The sequence below is a fragment of the Harpia harpyja genome, chromosome 18, assembly GCF_026419915.1.
Source record: "Harpia harpyja isolate bHarHar1 chromosome 18, bHarHar1 primary haplotype, whole genome shotgun sequence".
Classification (NCBI taxonomy): Eukaryota; Metazoa; Chordata; class Aves; order Accipitriformes; family Accipitridae; genus Harpia; species Harpia harpyja.
The window spans coordinates 271,231-283,558 of record NC_068957.1 but is presented as its reverse complement, the minus strand read 5'-3'; the positions used below and the strand labels follow the sequence as shown (position 1 = coordinate 283,558).

Genomic DNA, 12,328 nt, shown 5'->3' with positions numbered 1-12,328 from the left:
GAGCGTGACCCAGCCCTGTGATCCGCTTGTGTAGCCTCTGCAAGCGGCCCCAGCACGGCACACTGCCTGGTGCTTCTGGGAAATGAGCAGGCACGGAGACTCCTCTTGTCACTTGGCTGACTCCTGGGGACTTCCAGACCTTTAGTAGCTTGACCATGTGTCTGAGGCAAAGGAAATACAAGGCCAAGTGTTTGGGATTGCTCAGCTCCCAGAGCTTGGTGGGAGCTTCCTGGGGGCTGTGCACAGGCAGGCACTGGAGGAGGGATGGGTTGAAGGGTGAGATGCTGGAAAGCCCCTGACACACCAGCTGGTTTCCAGTTAAACACAGTCAGACAGCAAAGGACTCATTGCCTTAGTCGTAGCCATGTGCCTAATGTTTGTTTTTGTGGTGACCTTAGACTATCCCTTTCCTCAAAGCAATGCAAACAGGCAATGGGACAGACTTCCCCAGGCAAGATTTCTGTTTGCACTTACCTGAGGTGTTACCTGGGATAAAGGGGGTCTGGACTTAACCCTTCACAGCTCCCACTGGTGCAGCAGCCTGGCTCAGGCACCAGGACAAGCCAGGGCTGTCCTGGGCTGCACTAGGAGGAGCGTCACTGCGGGTCGAGGGAGGGGATCCGTCCCCTCTGCTCAGCACTACTGAGGCCACACCTGCAGTGCCATGGCCAGCATTTTGACTCCTAGCCTGGGCTGGCACGGATGGCCAGACGAGGAGACGAGCCCTAGTCCCCCTCAAACAACATGCCTGTCATTCTCAGGCTCTGTAGACCATGCTCAGGCTCTCCATCCCACTGCCTGAGGAACAAGCACACCTTGAATGAGCTGCTTTGTCCTTGTCACTGTTTCCCCATTCAACCCAGACCTTACCCCAACGGATTTTAACCTGTCTGATGGTGCAGTTGGCTCTGTGGCTGATAGCAAGCCTCCAGCAGGACTCCAGCCATCCAGGAACCTGAACCAGGCTCTGTCTGCACCAGGGGAAGGAGCAAGCCACAACCAGAAAGAAGCTCGTATCAAGGGTGAGTCCCAGAGCTCAAGGTGCACTGGACCCAAGGATGGGGCTGGTGTGGGGGCACACATGGAGGGAGGTAGGGACTAGGATGCTCTTGAAGAGGTGAAGGGTTGCATCCAGGATGAAGGAGTGCTGCAGGTTAGGTGCCCCCAGGGGAGCATTGAGAGAAGCAGGCAATGGTGCTGTGTCCCCTCTCCTTCTCCTGCCCCCACACTGGACCCATAGCCCCTGCATGCTCATGGCATTTCTTCGGTTTTGTTTGTTTTTTCAGGAAATAAAAGCACTCTCCAGGAGGATGTCCCCGACCGCTTGGTGAGTGGGGGTGCCTCTCAGGCCTAGGGGAGGGCAGCCCAGGGAGATGCCACTGTGCAGGGGACTCCCATGGGCCAGCTCCCCATGAGGTCCCAGCAAACCCCATCCCTGTTGTTCAATAAATAGGGACCAAGACAGTCCTGCCCGGGTGCCCACCCTGTTTCCCTCCCTGGTCCAGCAGTGAGAGGAAGGGGGTTTGGGGGCTGGTTTTGCCAGATGGGCACCACACACACGCGATGGGGCTGCTGTGCCACGGCAGGTGGAGGACATTGATGCAATCCTATGGAAGATGATGGGAGTGGGTGAGCTCCAGAGCCAGGGATTTATGCAGACAAACCAGGCTTTTCAGCAACCCATCAGGAGAGGTGAGTACCCAGCTCCCAATGAGTCCTGGGACCTGACCCACCACTGACCTGCAAAGAGGCCAGGGCAAGCAGGGGCCGGGCTTGGGGTGGAGGATGCTCATGACTTAAGGTGGAGGGTTCTCGTGGTTGGGGTGGAGGATGCTCATGACTTGAGGTGGAGGGTACCCATGGTTTGGGGTAGAGGGTGCCCATGGTGTGGACTAAGGCATTCAGCTCCCAGGCTGTGCTCCTAGAACTGACTTCAAAGCCAAAGGAGAGCCTGGGAGAAGAGATGGACATCTCCCTTCCTTTAAACTTTCCGGCTGTAGCCAAGCACTGCTGCAGCCCCTTGTGTCTTTTCCTTTTTCTCCCAGCTTGCTTCTGGAAATACTGTGTCACCAAATGAGGGGTACAGGAGGAGCCCTGCCTGCCGCCTGCCTGCCAGCCAGCCCGCTCACTGCCACCGCTATCCCAGTGCCTTCCAGTGGGCCCATCCACGTGTGGCCCCACACCTCACTGGCTGGTTTGCACAGAGCTTGGAAAGGTCTCTGGTCCCTTGTGGGGAAAAAAAGGAGAGGGTCTGCAGCAGAGGAGGGGTGTCATGGGTTAGGGGGAGGATCCATGAGGATCTGGGGTGCAGGACAGTGTTTCTCCCATACCAGCGGAACTCCAGGGCCCATAGCAAGGCAGAGCTGCCACCGTGGCCTGGCAGGGACATGCTGGCTGCCAGCAGGAGCTGAATAAACCCATCGCAACGGAGCAGCGTCCTGTGGTTACTCCATCCCCACATTGTGCAGAGTCCCGCGCCCTCCCACCACTGTGTGCATGGCATGGGCAGATCGCAGTGCATGTGTGCCAGGGAGGGGACATCTCTCCTGTGGGAAAGGCAGAAGCTGCCACATGCATCCCAGTGATCCAGGGCAGAAGAGACTGGGGGCTACAGCTTCAGTTATGCTAAATCTAAAAAGGGTTTCCACCTTGGGGCAGCCCCCTCCACCCCCTGTGGCACCCTCCGTGCCCGGTGGCCTTGGCCCCTGCACTGACAGTACACAAGCAAGGCATAGTAAAATATAGTTTATTGCTGTTCTTAGTTTAAAAAACCCAAACCCATTAATAAAAAAACCAGTCCCCAAACCCAGTGCTATCAGAGGCAGGCTTGCGAGGACACACCTTTTAGTGCAAAGAGCGAAGTGGCAGTGAGGGCTGGAGGGGGGGGTCTGCTGTTGCCATGTCCCCGCAGGACCCACCACACTCACTGTACAGTATTTTTTTGCCCATGGGGCTGGCTGGGGAGGGCTGGCTGAATTCACAAGCACTGGCAGGAGCCCTTGGGGGAGCTGAAGGTATCGGATGGGATGTCATGTCATGGCTGTGCAGAGCAGCTTTGACTCCTCTTGCATCAGCAATGCTGGACAGGAAGGCACAACGCTGAGCCAGGAAGCACCAAACCTGCCCACATATATCCTACAGACACAGTGCTTTGCGAAGCAGCTTTTGCCCGCTCTCTTAGGCTGTCCAGTACTGTGGATGTGGAAACCAGATGGATGCCCTACCCCATGCCTCCGTTTCCCAGTCAGGCATGTGAAGTGTTGGTGGGGACTGGGGAGGGGGTGGTAGAGCTGGAATTGCACATGGCTGCATCTCCTGCAGTGTTCTGCAAGGCAGGGCAAGGTTTCTTAGCTCACAGGAGCCAGGCAGGACCTTGCAGCCAGCAGCATGTGGCCCTGAGTGCTGGCACACATGGGAGGGATGTCCTGATCCTCTGCCCTCCATCCTCAGCCCTTCGTGGGTCCCTGCACCCCTCCTTCCCTCCCAGAGCAGGTCCTGGCACTTTTGCGCCAGGCATCAGCCCCAGCATCTTCCTGCTCCCATGTCCTAATGGAGAGTTAAGACGCAGGTTACAACTCTCTAGCAGTGAGAACAATTTGTCACTGCAATAAACTACTGGGGGCAGAGCCTTTCGGTGCCTTCAGACGGAGCCTGGATGCCTTGGTGGATGAGAGAGCTTGCCCAAATGCAGGCTGGGTGGTGCTGTGCAGAAGGGCAACCGGGCGAATTCAAACAGCTCCAGGCCAGGTGATGCACTGGGATCTCAGGATGCCTCTTCCCGAGCATACGGGATGGCTGGGGCCGCACAGGGCTGGCAGAGCACAGCAGCTCCAGCAGCGGAAGGGGAGGGAGGGCTGGCCCAAGCCGTCTGGGGGGGGGTCTCATCTCTTCTGCCAAAGTGCCAACTGCAAAAGGCTAGCACTTGGCTTTTCCCATGACACATAGTCACAGGCCGTGAGACCCATTTTCAGGGAGTAGGGATGCAGCTGCCACTGCAGCCACGCAGGGACCGGTCTGTACACGCGGTCAGCACTGACGGTGCATGGGGGCTGCAGCCAGCTGGCGGCAGAGGAGGAGGGAGCGGCGGGGGGCTGTGAAGCAAGGCGCTATTTCTGAAAGGCGGTGGGTAGCAATGCTGTGAACCCCCTCCGGTCCGTCCCTCAGCCGGGGTTTGGTTGTGTCAGGACTGCAGAGGTGGAGGGCTCAGCCAGGGGCAGTGCTGCCGGCGCTCTGCAGTGGGGTTAGGTCATCTTCCTGGCAACGCTGGCGTAGGTGTGCTCTATCTCCTCGTCCGCGGGACACGTGTGGCTGAACTCATCGCAGGCGTAGGCGTTGTTGAGGTAGCGCCAGACGCCTGTCATGTCCGCTGGGATCTCGAAGTCACGGTACTTTTTGGCTGCGATCTAGAGGAGAGAGGAGGAGGGGGAGGCTGAGACTTCCCAGACCTGGGGAAGATTCGCTGTCTGGCTTAAGGGGGGACAAATATGGGACTCCCAGCCCCCTGTTTGCATCACCCCACCCTGTCACCCCCTCTTGCAGTGGCTGCCCCCACCTCGGCCCTGGGAGCTGGTGCCATTACCTTGATGATATGCAGTTTGGGCAGGAGGTTGCAATCAGCCAACGTCAGGTGGTCTCCATCCAGGAATTTCCTCTTGGAGATGGTGATGTCCTCCACACTGTCCTGGTCAATCTCCTCAGGGAGAGGAGTGTTTAGGTAGACATCCAGCCGCTGAAACTCCCGCAGCAGGGCCTTCTCAAAATCTGGGTGGGCAGGGAAACAAGTGCAGTTAGCCTGGTGGCCTGGGCTCCCAGCACAGCCCAGCACTATGCCAGGGTGGCTGAGCCTCTCCCAGGCTTTGCGTACGGGGACAAAGCCCTCAGGGCGACACCGGTAGTGCACAGCACTGGACCCTGGCTATAGTCTCTGCTCCCAGGGGATCCCAGTAGCACCACCCTCCGCTCCCCTCCAGGACCTGCTCTCCCCAGCGCCTGCACCAGGGGCCGTAGCCCCTTGGAGCACAGGACTGCCTTCGCCCTTCCTGCCTGCTCCTCCACTTGCCAAGGAGGCTTTGGTGGGGAAGGCAGCAGAAACCCTAACCTGGTGGCAGGATTGGCCCACAGACAAAAGCATCTCTCCCCACTCCCACCGTGGCAGATCACAGCCCTGCAGCCCCCACCCGCAGTTCTTACTGATATTTGCTTCCTTGCGCGGGTTCTTGATGTACGCCGAGAACTTGGCAAAGATGTCGCTCCCCACATCAAAGGACTCCTTGTACTTGGGGCTCAGGTGCGGGTACCTTTAAAGAGACACTCATGTCAGTGCAGGCAAGGATGGAGGCAGAGATTGAGCTGCGTGGTCCTCAGCCATGTTATCTCCTGGGCCACAGTGCCCAGGGCTGGTACTGGAGGATGCAGGTGATATTCAGCTGGTTGTGGGAGAATGGTGATGCTTTACATTACTGCAGCTGCCACCCTGGCAGCTGTATTATCTTGGGTGTTTGCTAGGGGAAAATCACAGGATAGAAATGCCACGGTTTGGGGACGCTGGCAGCCGCAGAGCCCCGGAGCAAATCTCTGCCTGCAGGCAGCTCTGGCCCAGCCTGGAGGATGCATGTTGGCACAGGAGGGGCCTGGGGAAGCCAGAAGCTCCCATGACTTCCTCAGGAACAGTCTTTTGTTTGCTGGTGCATCCCAGGGCGCACTGCAAGGGCAGACACATCCGAGGAGGCGGTTGATGAGTGCATTTCAAGCTTCCTCTTTTGCATGCAGCGGGAGGGCCTGCAGCCGTGCAGGACATGGGGTGGGCTGGCTCGGCGGGCTGCGGGCAGTGCCCTGCATGAGCTCGGGGCAGGGGGGGCGGGGGCGACACCCCCTCCCTGGCAGCCCTTTGGGCCAGCTGCGCTGCTGCATTCAAGCGCGGGCATTTGCTTTCGCTCAGCTGAGCAAACCGAATATAAGCGGGCAAAGGGGGTCTCACGTTCCCCCTCTGCCTCGACACCAAGTGCCACAGCCAGCTGCAAAACCACCAATTCCCAGGGGGTCCCCGTGCCTGCAGGGACCCTCCCCACGCTCTGCCTCTTCCCGCCAGCCCTGCTTGTGCCAAGGGACCGGTGCATTTCCTCCCATTGTTTTCCATCCTAGTCCGTCCCAGTCCCCTCGCAGCCCGACCCACCACCTTCCCCTGGGAACGCAGCCCCTCAGCATGGCAACCCCTGGCCCTGCAGAACATGGCTCAGGGTGCTGGGTGGGGAGCCAGCCCCCTCCCCAAGCTGCTCTCAGGCACCTCCTAGCACCCTGCCTCGGTTTCCCAATCTGCCGAGCACTACGCAATGCTGTGGCGTGCCCGCCGGGCCACAAAAGGGGGAAGGAGTGAGCTTGCAATTACGTGGGTGGACCCAGGGTCTGCTCCAGGAACTCCTCGATCTTAATGAAGTCTGTTTTCAGCTCCTTGTTGAACAGCAAGAAGGGTGGGTTGGTGCCCGGCGCTAAATCTTTCAACTCTTCAGGTTTCCTGGAGCGGAGAAAATAAGTGGGCTCAGAGCCTGCAGCTTGTCTGCACCCGCCAGCCTCCCCAGGGTGAACAGACAAGGCTGAGGTGGGTGTGTGGGAGGGGGCACAGGACTGGGAGCATCCCCACTTGCATGCTCTTCTGGGTTTGGGGGGCTGAGAAGTGCCCCCCAGCCTCTCGGTCTGCCCTGTGGTGTCTTGGACTTGTACCCACATCCAGCAGGACAGGGGGGTCCCCATGGCATGCAGTTCCGTGCTGGCCCACCCCCTGCACCCCATGGTGTGACGGGCAGCGTGCGGCAGGGGCTGTCACCCCTGTCCCTCTCACGGTGGCATACTGGCTGCAGTGCAGATGGGAGGGAGGAAAGTGCTGATGGGGGGAGCTGAGCCAGGGGGTCTCACCCCGCTGCTGGCACAGGGCTGGGCCATGGTGCTGTCTCACCTGGTCATGTCCACCGTGGTGACATTGAACTTGACCCCTTTGAGCCACAGCACCATGAAGAGGCGCTGGCAGAAGGGGCAGTTTCCAATGTTTTCTCCATCCAGACCAGCCTGCCGGGAAAGCAGAAAAACAAGGATTTAACCCATCGGCTGGGCTCACCCAGCCCAGATGGGATGCCTGGAGGTGGCGAGCCACTGGAGCCAGTCTCGGGAGGAACGCACACGGAGGGCTTGGCCCGACATCCCAGCATTGCATGCTGCAGGGAGTCCCTGCCTGAGCTGTGGCCCTGCTGCCACTGGAAAGCATCAGAGAGCATCCTCAGGATGCCTGGGGTCGGATCCTTCCCAGAAATGCGAGATAAAGCCAGGAGGAAAAGGAGAAGGAGGCAGGGGAAGGAGGTGGCGGGTGATTGCTGATGGATGGGGAGGAAGGGAGGGTCCGCTTGGCTAGGAGGCCAGGCTGGAGAGGGCGGTGAGAAGGGAAATCTGCTCATGTTTGCCAGGAAAAGAGTGGTTTGTTTTCATGTTCTGTTAGTGTCTGCCTCCAGTTTTGTGTGCATTTAACGAACCCAGGCATGACTTCCCTGGGCTGATGGTGGCCAAGAACCACCCAAGCAGCCTCATCGGACTCGGGGAGGAGAAGGGGCTGGGAGTAGTGGGGCTGTGCAGAGGTAGATGATTCGCACTGGCATCCCACCCAGCATCGGTGGGGAACAGAGCCGCATGTCAGCACCTAAAGCTTCAGTCACATGCAGACAGTCCCTTTCAACCCCTCTGCATGGACACAGCCACAGCATCTCAGCACTCAGGGGCTGCTCTGTGACCAGGATGGGATCAAACAGCAGCGGGGACACAGAAAAGTGAGAAGCTTGGACAACCTGCCTGAGTCCCACCAGGGCTCCTTCATCAGAGTCTCACCCAGATGATGCCCATTCAGCAGTCCCAAAGGAAAGCAGCAGCAGGTGGAGTGAAGCCCACTTCCTTGCTATGTAGCAGCTGAAAATATCCTTTGCAAAAATGACTGAAACTCCTTATGATGAGTTTGATCAAGAGGAACAGGGCAGGTTCCCCCCAGTGCATGAAAAATGGCACAGATGCTGCTCAGAGAGGGAAGTTGCGCCATGGTGTGAGAGGTAAAATGGCTCACAGGAAACTCGACTTCTTTAAGAGAGTTAACTGGTTCCTCAGCTGCACGTGAACCATGGTCCTCTGGCGCATGTGGCAGTCCTGCCACAGCAGGAAGGAGAGCACAGCTCATGCCAGCTCCTTCACAGAGGGATGCTGCTCCCACAGAGCAGCTTGTGTCAGCACATGAGCCCCAGTGGGATGGCTAAGCTTTGATATCAGCTGGTGAACTTAAGTCCAGAGGCTAAGCAGGAGGATGATGAGATTTGGGAGGATCTGGTGGTGCAGAAATCAAGTAGCAGCAATAATATCCAGAGTGGGCAGCTGGAGGTGGCTCCAGAGCTCGCACCCCACTGTGGCCCCAAAGACAGGATGACTGAGAATGCTTCATTAACAGAAGATGCAGAGACCTGTGCCTGGCTCTCCCGGGCTGGAGGTAAGTGCTACAAGTCACCTGTCTGTATCTACAGGTGCCCAGAAATGTGTGGACTCCGGAGTGCTCAGCTTCTCCAGGAGAGATACACCAGCCTCAAACTCACCCTAAGGGAGATGGTAAACTGATCAAAACAAAACTCTGACACTCTTGAGTGGTCAGCTGGAGGTGATGGTCTGCTTTTCCACTATGCCAACACTTTTTAGTCCTTCCAGAGGAATGAAAATTACTTCTAACCTGTATTTCCCATGCTCAGCTGTCATGAAATGATGCTCCTGAGAAAAGAAATGGGAACTGAGAAATGTATTGATTCTCTGGGATATACCCAGAAGTGAAGCTGAATTCACACATAAGGCTTTTTGCTGGCTATTAATAAGAAATGCTCCTGGGTAGCTGCCACTCAGGAGCATCCCGTGTCAGTTTATAACAAATAAGGCTTCTTTGGTAATGGATAAAATTGTGTATCAGATGTCCTGTGAGGGAGCTGGAGGGGAGAGTCAGAAAACAGCCATGAGGGCTACCCCGCTGGCATGAGAGCAGGGCATCTCTGCTCCCCTTCCCCTCTCCATCATTGCTGGCACCTACAAACCAAAACTAATGCCATCCTTTGGAACATCTCCAACACCAACAGCTCAGAAGGTGCTTTTGTGGCTGCCCAGCAGGAGGACTGAAGCTTTCCTCCCTGCTCTCCTGAGATGGGCCTTGCTGGTGGCAGAGGAGAGGGCAGCCAGCCAGCTGCACTCCCCTTTGCTTTCCTCGCTCAGCACAAGGCTGGGAGCAAGGGGGCTTAATTGCAATTTATCTTATTGGCCCCACGGGAGCTGTTGTGCAGAGCCAAGGCAGCGAGTGGCTCTGGTGGAGTCGCACAAGGGGCAGTGGTGGTGCTGGAGGGGACAGTTGGGTGTGTGGGATGTCCCTCACTGGGGCTGCTCCAGGCTCAGGCTGTGCTTGCCTGCTTCAGGGTTCTCTGTGCTTGTCTTGTAGCTCCAGCCTCTGAGCAGCTCAGGCTGGTTTTCCCCCTTGTCTTTTAAAAATAGAGAGGTGGAGAATTTTGGACTGGAGTGAAAGGAAAATCAGGACAGCCTCTGCAGGGGAAAAAAACTAAGCCAGGCCCATCCTAGGATGCTCAGAGCCAAATCTTTATCTGGAGGAAGTGGAGGGCAGCTCCACCAGAACTTGGGTGCTGCTGGGGGGGAACACCGGGCTTTGGTATGGCCCTGCTGGCACCCACATGGCTGTGGGGAGACCCCTCCAGGAGCCAGGGGAGCTCAGGGGAAAGGGGTTTGGGGAGACTTGTAGCCACATGCTCTCCCTCCGCAGCAAAAGCCAAGCAGCACAGCGGGGAAGTCATTGCTCTTCACTTCCTTCTCTGGAGAAACCCTCTTCCCCTGCTCTCCCCAGGCTGCAGCAGGGACCGGGGCAGGGGTGCAGACCCTGCAGCCCCCCTAGACTGACTTTCCTCACTCTTTTCCCCTCTGGATGATGGATAAACCCAGCATGGGCGAGCACAGTATCTCCAGGGAGGTGCAGGTTTTTAGCGCCAACGCTCTGAGGCCTCACGAGGCTGCAGGAGGCATTAAAACCCTGAAGTTACTTAGCTGTTGCTGTGGTTTCCCCCTCAGTGAAAGCATGAAACATGGCGGGAGGAGGGAGCAGCTCTGAGCATTTGGGGCACTGCTAAGTGCTCAACACCCACCGGGACCTGCCCACGGTTCCTACAGCCACCCTGAAAGCCGGGAAGCAGCCTTGGGGCAGCTAAATGCCTCACGGGGCTGAGGGGCAGAGCCTCCTCCCAGGCAGGGAGAGCCCCCCAACCAGCAGGACAATGCTCTCACCAGGACCACGGCAGGGTGAGAAATTGCCAGCCCTTTGGGGACCACCTACCCCAACCCGAAGGTGATGCAGGAGCTGCTTTGCACCCTCCCCGTTGTTGCCAAGTTAACTTTGGCATTTGCCAAAGTGAAAGCTGGGCAGGGCCAGCGTGCCGGTAGGCGCTTGCGGGAGCATCGGCTCCCCGTGATTTACAGCTATCGTGGGTTACACTGGCAGCTGTGTCTCAGGGCGGACCCCGGCCCAGGAGAGGTGCGAGGTGCTAATGGCACGGGAGGGTGCCTGTTTGCAGCCAGGAGCTGCTGTGACTTTAGTAAAACTGGGTCCTGAATGGTAAGAGAAGGAGGCACAGCATCAATTTGTCTGTTAACAGACAAGCCAGAAGGGTTTTTTCGTGCTAAATTAAGGCATAGGGGAAGTCCTGACAACGCTGCTGCTTTGCTTTCTGTTTCCCTTCCCTCTGAAAACCCCCTTGAACATGCTGCTGCCATTGCAGTCATCTCATGTATCGTTTTCCTCTTCTCCCCAGCCATCCCAGGGAAAAAGTGGTGCTAAGAAGGGAATTCAAGACACAGATTACTTTCGCCAAGAAAATACACTTGTCTGGATTTGGCTCAGCTGAGCTCGGTGCCTGGCAAGCACCGCTGTGGCGACAGTTTTGGCAAGGGGACAGGGGAGATCCTGCCCACGACGGCTCAGATAATCCTTTCCAACACGTACGTATTTTCAACTACAACTCAAGCAAGGCATCGCACGGTGCCCAGCACTGCCGAGTGCCTGCACCAGGGAAGCCGGTGCCTCCGGCCGGGCACCATGGTCCTTTCGGGCACCAAGCTGCCCTAGGAGGAGAGGAGCAAAGCCCATGGAGCTGAGTGGCTGCAGGGAAACTGCCCTTAAAACCTCAATGTAGTGGCACAGGGAGGCATCGCTCCCCCTGGCCACTGTCACTTGACAGTGTGTCCCAGGGCCCCGCTGGCATCGCTGCTGGCACACGCAGTTATCAGCTGCCAGCTTCGGCTCCTCTCTTTCTATACCCTGCATGTCCGCTGCAAATATTTTGAACTTGAGTGTTAAAATGTTCCAGGGGAAGTGTTCGGAAAATTGCTTAACAGGGAAAAAAAAAACAAAACATTTCCAGCTAATAATCCCCCTGGGCTGCTCTGTGAAGCCGCCCCATCCCACCCACATGTGGGCACTCGCGCCGACTCCCCAAGCCCTCAGTACTGTTTCGCAACCCTGGCTCGCAGAAGAAGCTGAAGTGACTGGTCTCAGCCCTCCCGCTTGCTGTTCCCAGGCTGGGGCTTGTCTTATCTGGGTTTTGAGACGCATGTGTGCCCGCTCCTTCCTTACACCAGCTGCCAGCAGCGCCGTTCCCCCGGGGTACGCAACCACCACGAGACCAGGGCATCTTCTAGGACGTTGGGCATGACACCCCACCGGTCCCCGCACCACCACGTGCCTGCTCCTCTCCTGTGGGCACCCGCTTAGCCAGCCTTCATGGCGAGCGATCTCAAACTTGGTACCCATCTCCAGCCTCCCGAAACGTGACGACACCCACGAATTTCCACTGCCTACACCCAGCTGGAGCCTGGGGAGGACGAGCCTGTGGTGAACCGCCAAAGCGCAACCGTCCCTCCCGAGACCCACCTTCACGAACAGCTCGATCTCGGGCTCCTTGGTGGCGTTGTGCTGCCGACTCTCCATCTCGGCGGCGTGGGGAGGGACTGCTGGCCGCTCACTGCTGTGGTGAGTTGGTCCGTCCTTTGCGGCGCTCCGGCTTTTGGCGGGCTGGCGGCTCGAGCACCTCGGCTATGCTCGGGCCCCGCGGAGGACCGGGGCTCGCCCTTTCCTTCCTTTTGAGGGGGGGAGGAGCAACGGGGTGTGCGATGGGGTGTGCACCGGGACCTGCCCGCGGGGAGGAGAGAGCTGCAGGGCCTCCTAGCCGTGACTCAGCACGGGTCTATCTGGACATGTTCACGAGTCCCCTTCCAG

The 12,328-nt window shown here is 57.9% G+C and overlaps 1 protein-coding gene across 1 annotated transcript; it reads right to left on the bottom strand.

Annotated features, from left to right (window-relative positions):
- Positions 1–2,729: 2,729 nt before the first annotated feature.
- Positions 2,730–12,196, bottom strand: LOC128153725 (chloride intracellular channel protein 2-like). Its single transcript, XM_052813363.1, has 6 exons — positions 11,984–12,196; positions 6,950–7,059; positions 6,386–6,511; positions 5,191–5,297; positions 4,580–4,761; positions 2,730–4,403 (listed from the first exon to the last, which is right to left on the bottom strand). The coding sequence occupies exons 1-6, from the start codon at positions 12,038–12,040 to the stop codon at positions 4,242–4,244; spliced, it is 744 nt and encodes a 247-aa protein (XP_052669323.1). The 5' UTR covers positions 12,041–12,196; the 3' UTR covers positions 2,730–4,241.
- Positions 12,197–12,328: the final 132 nt, after the last annotated feature.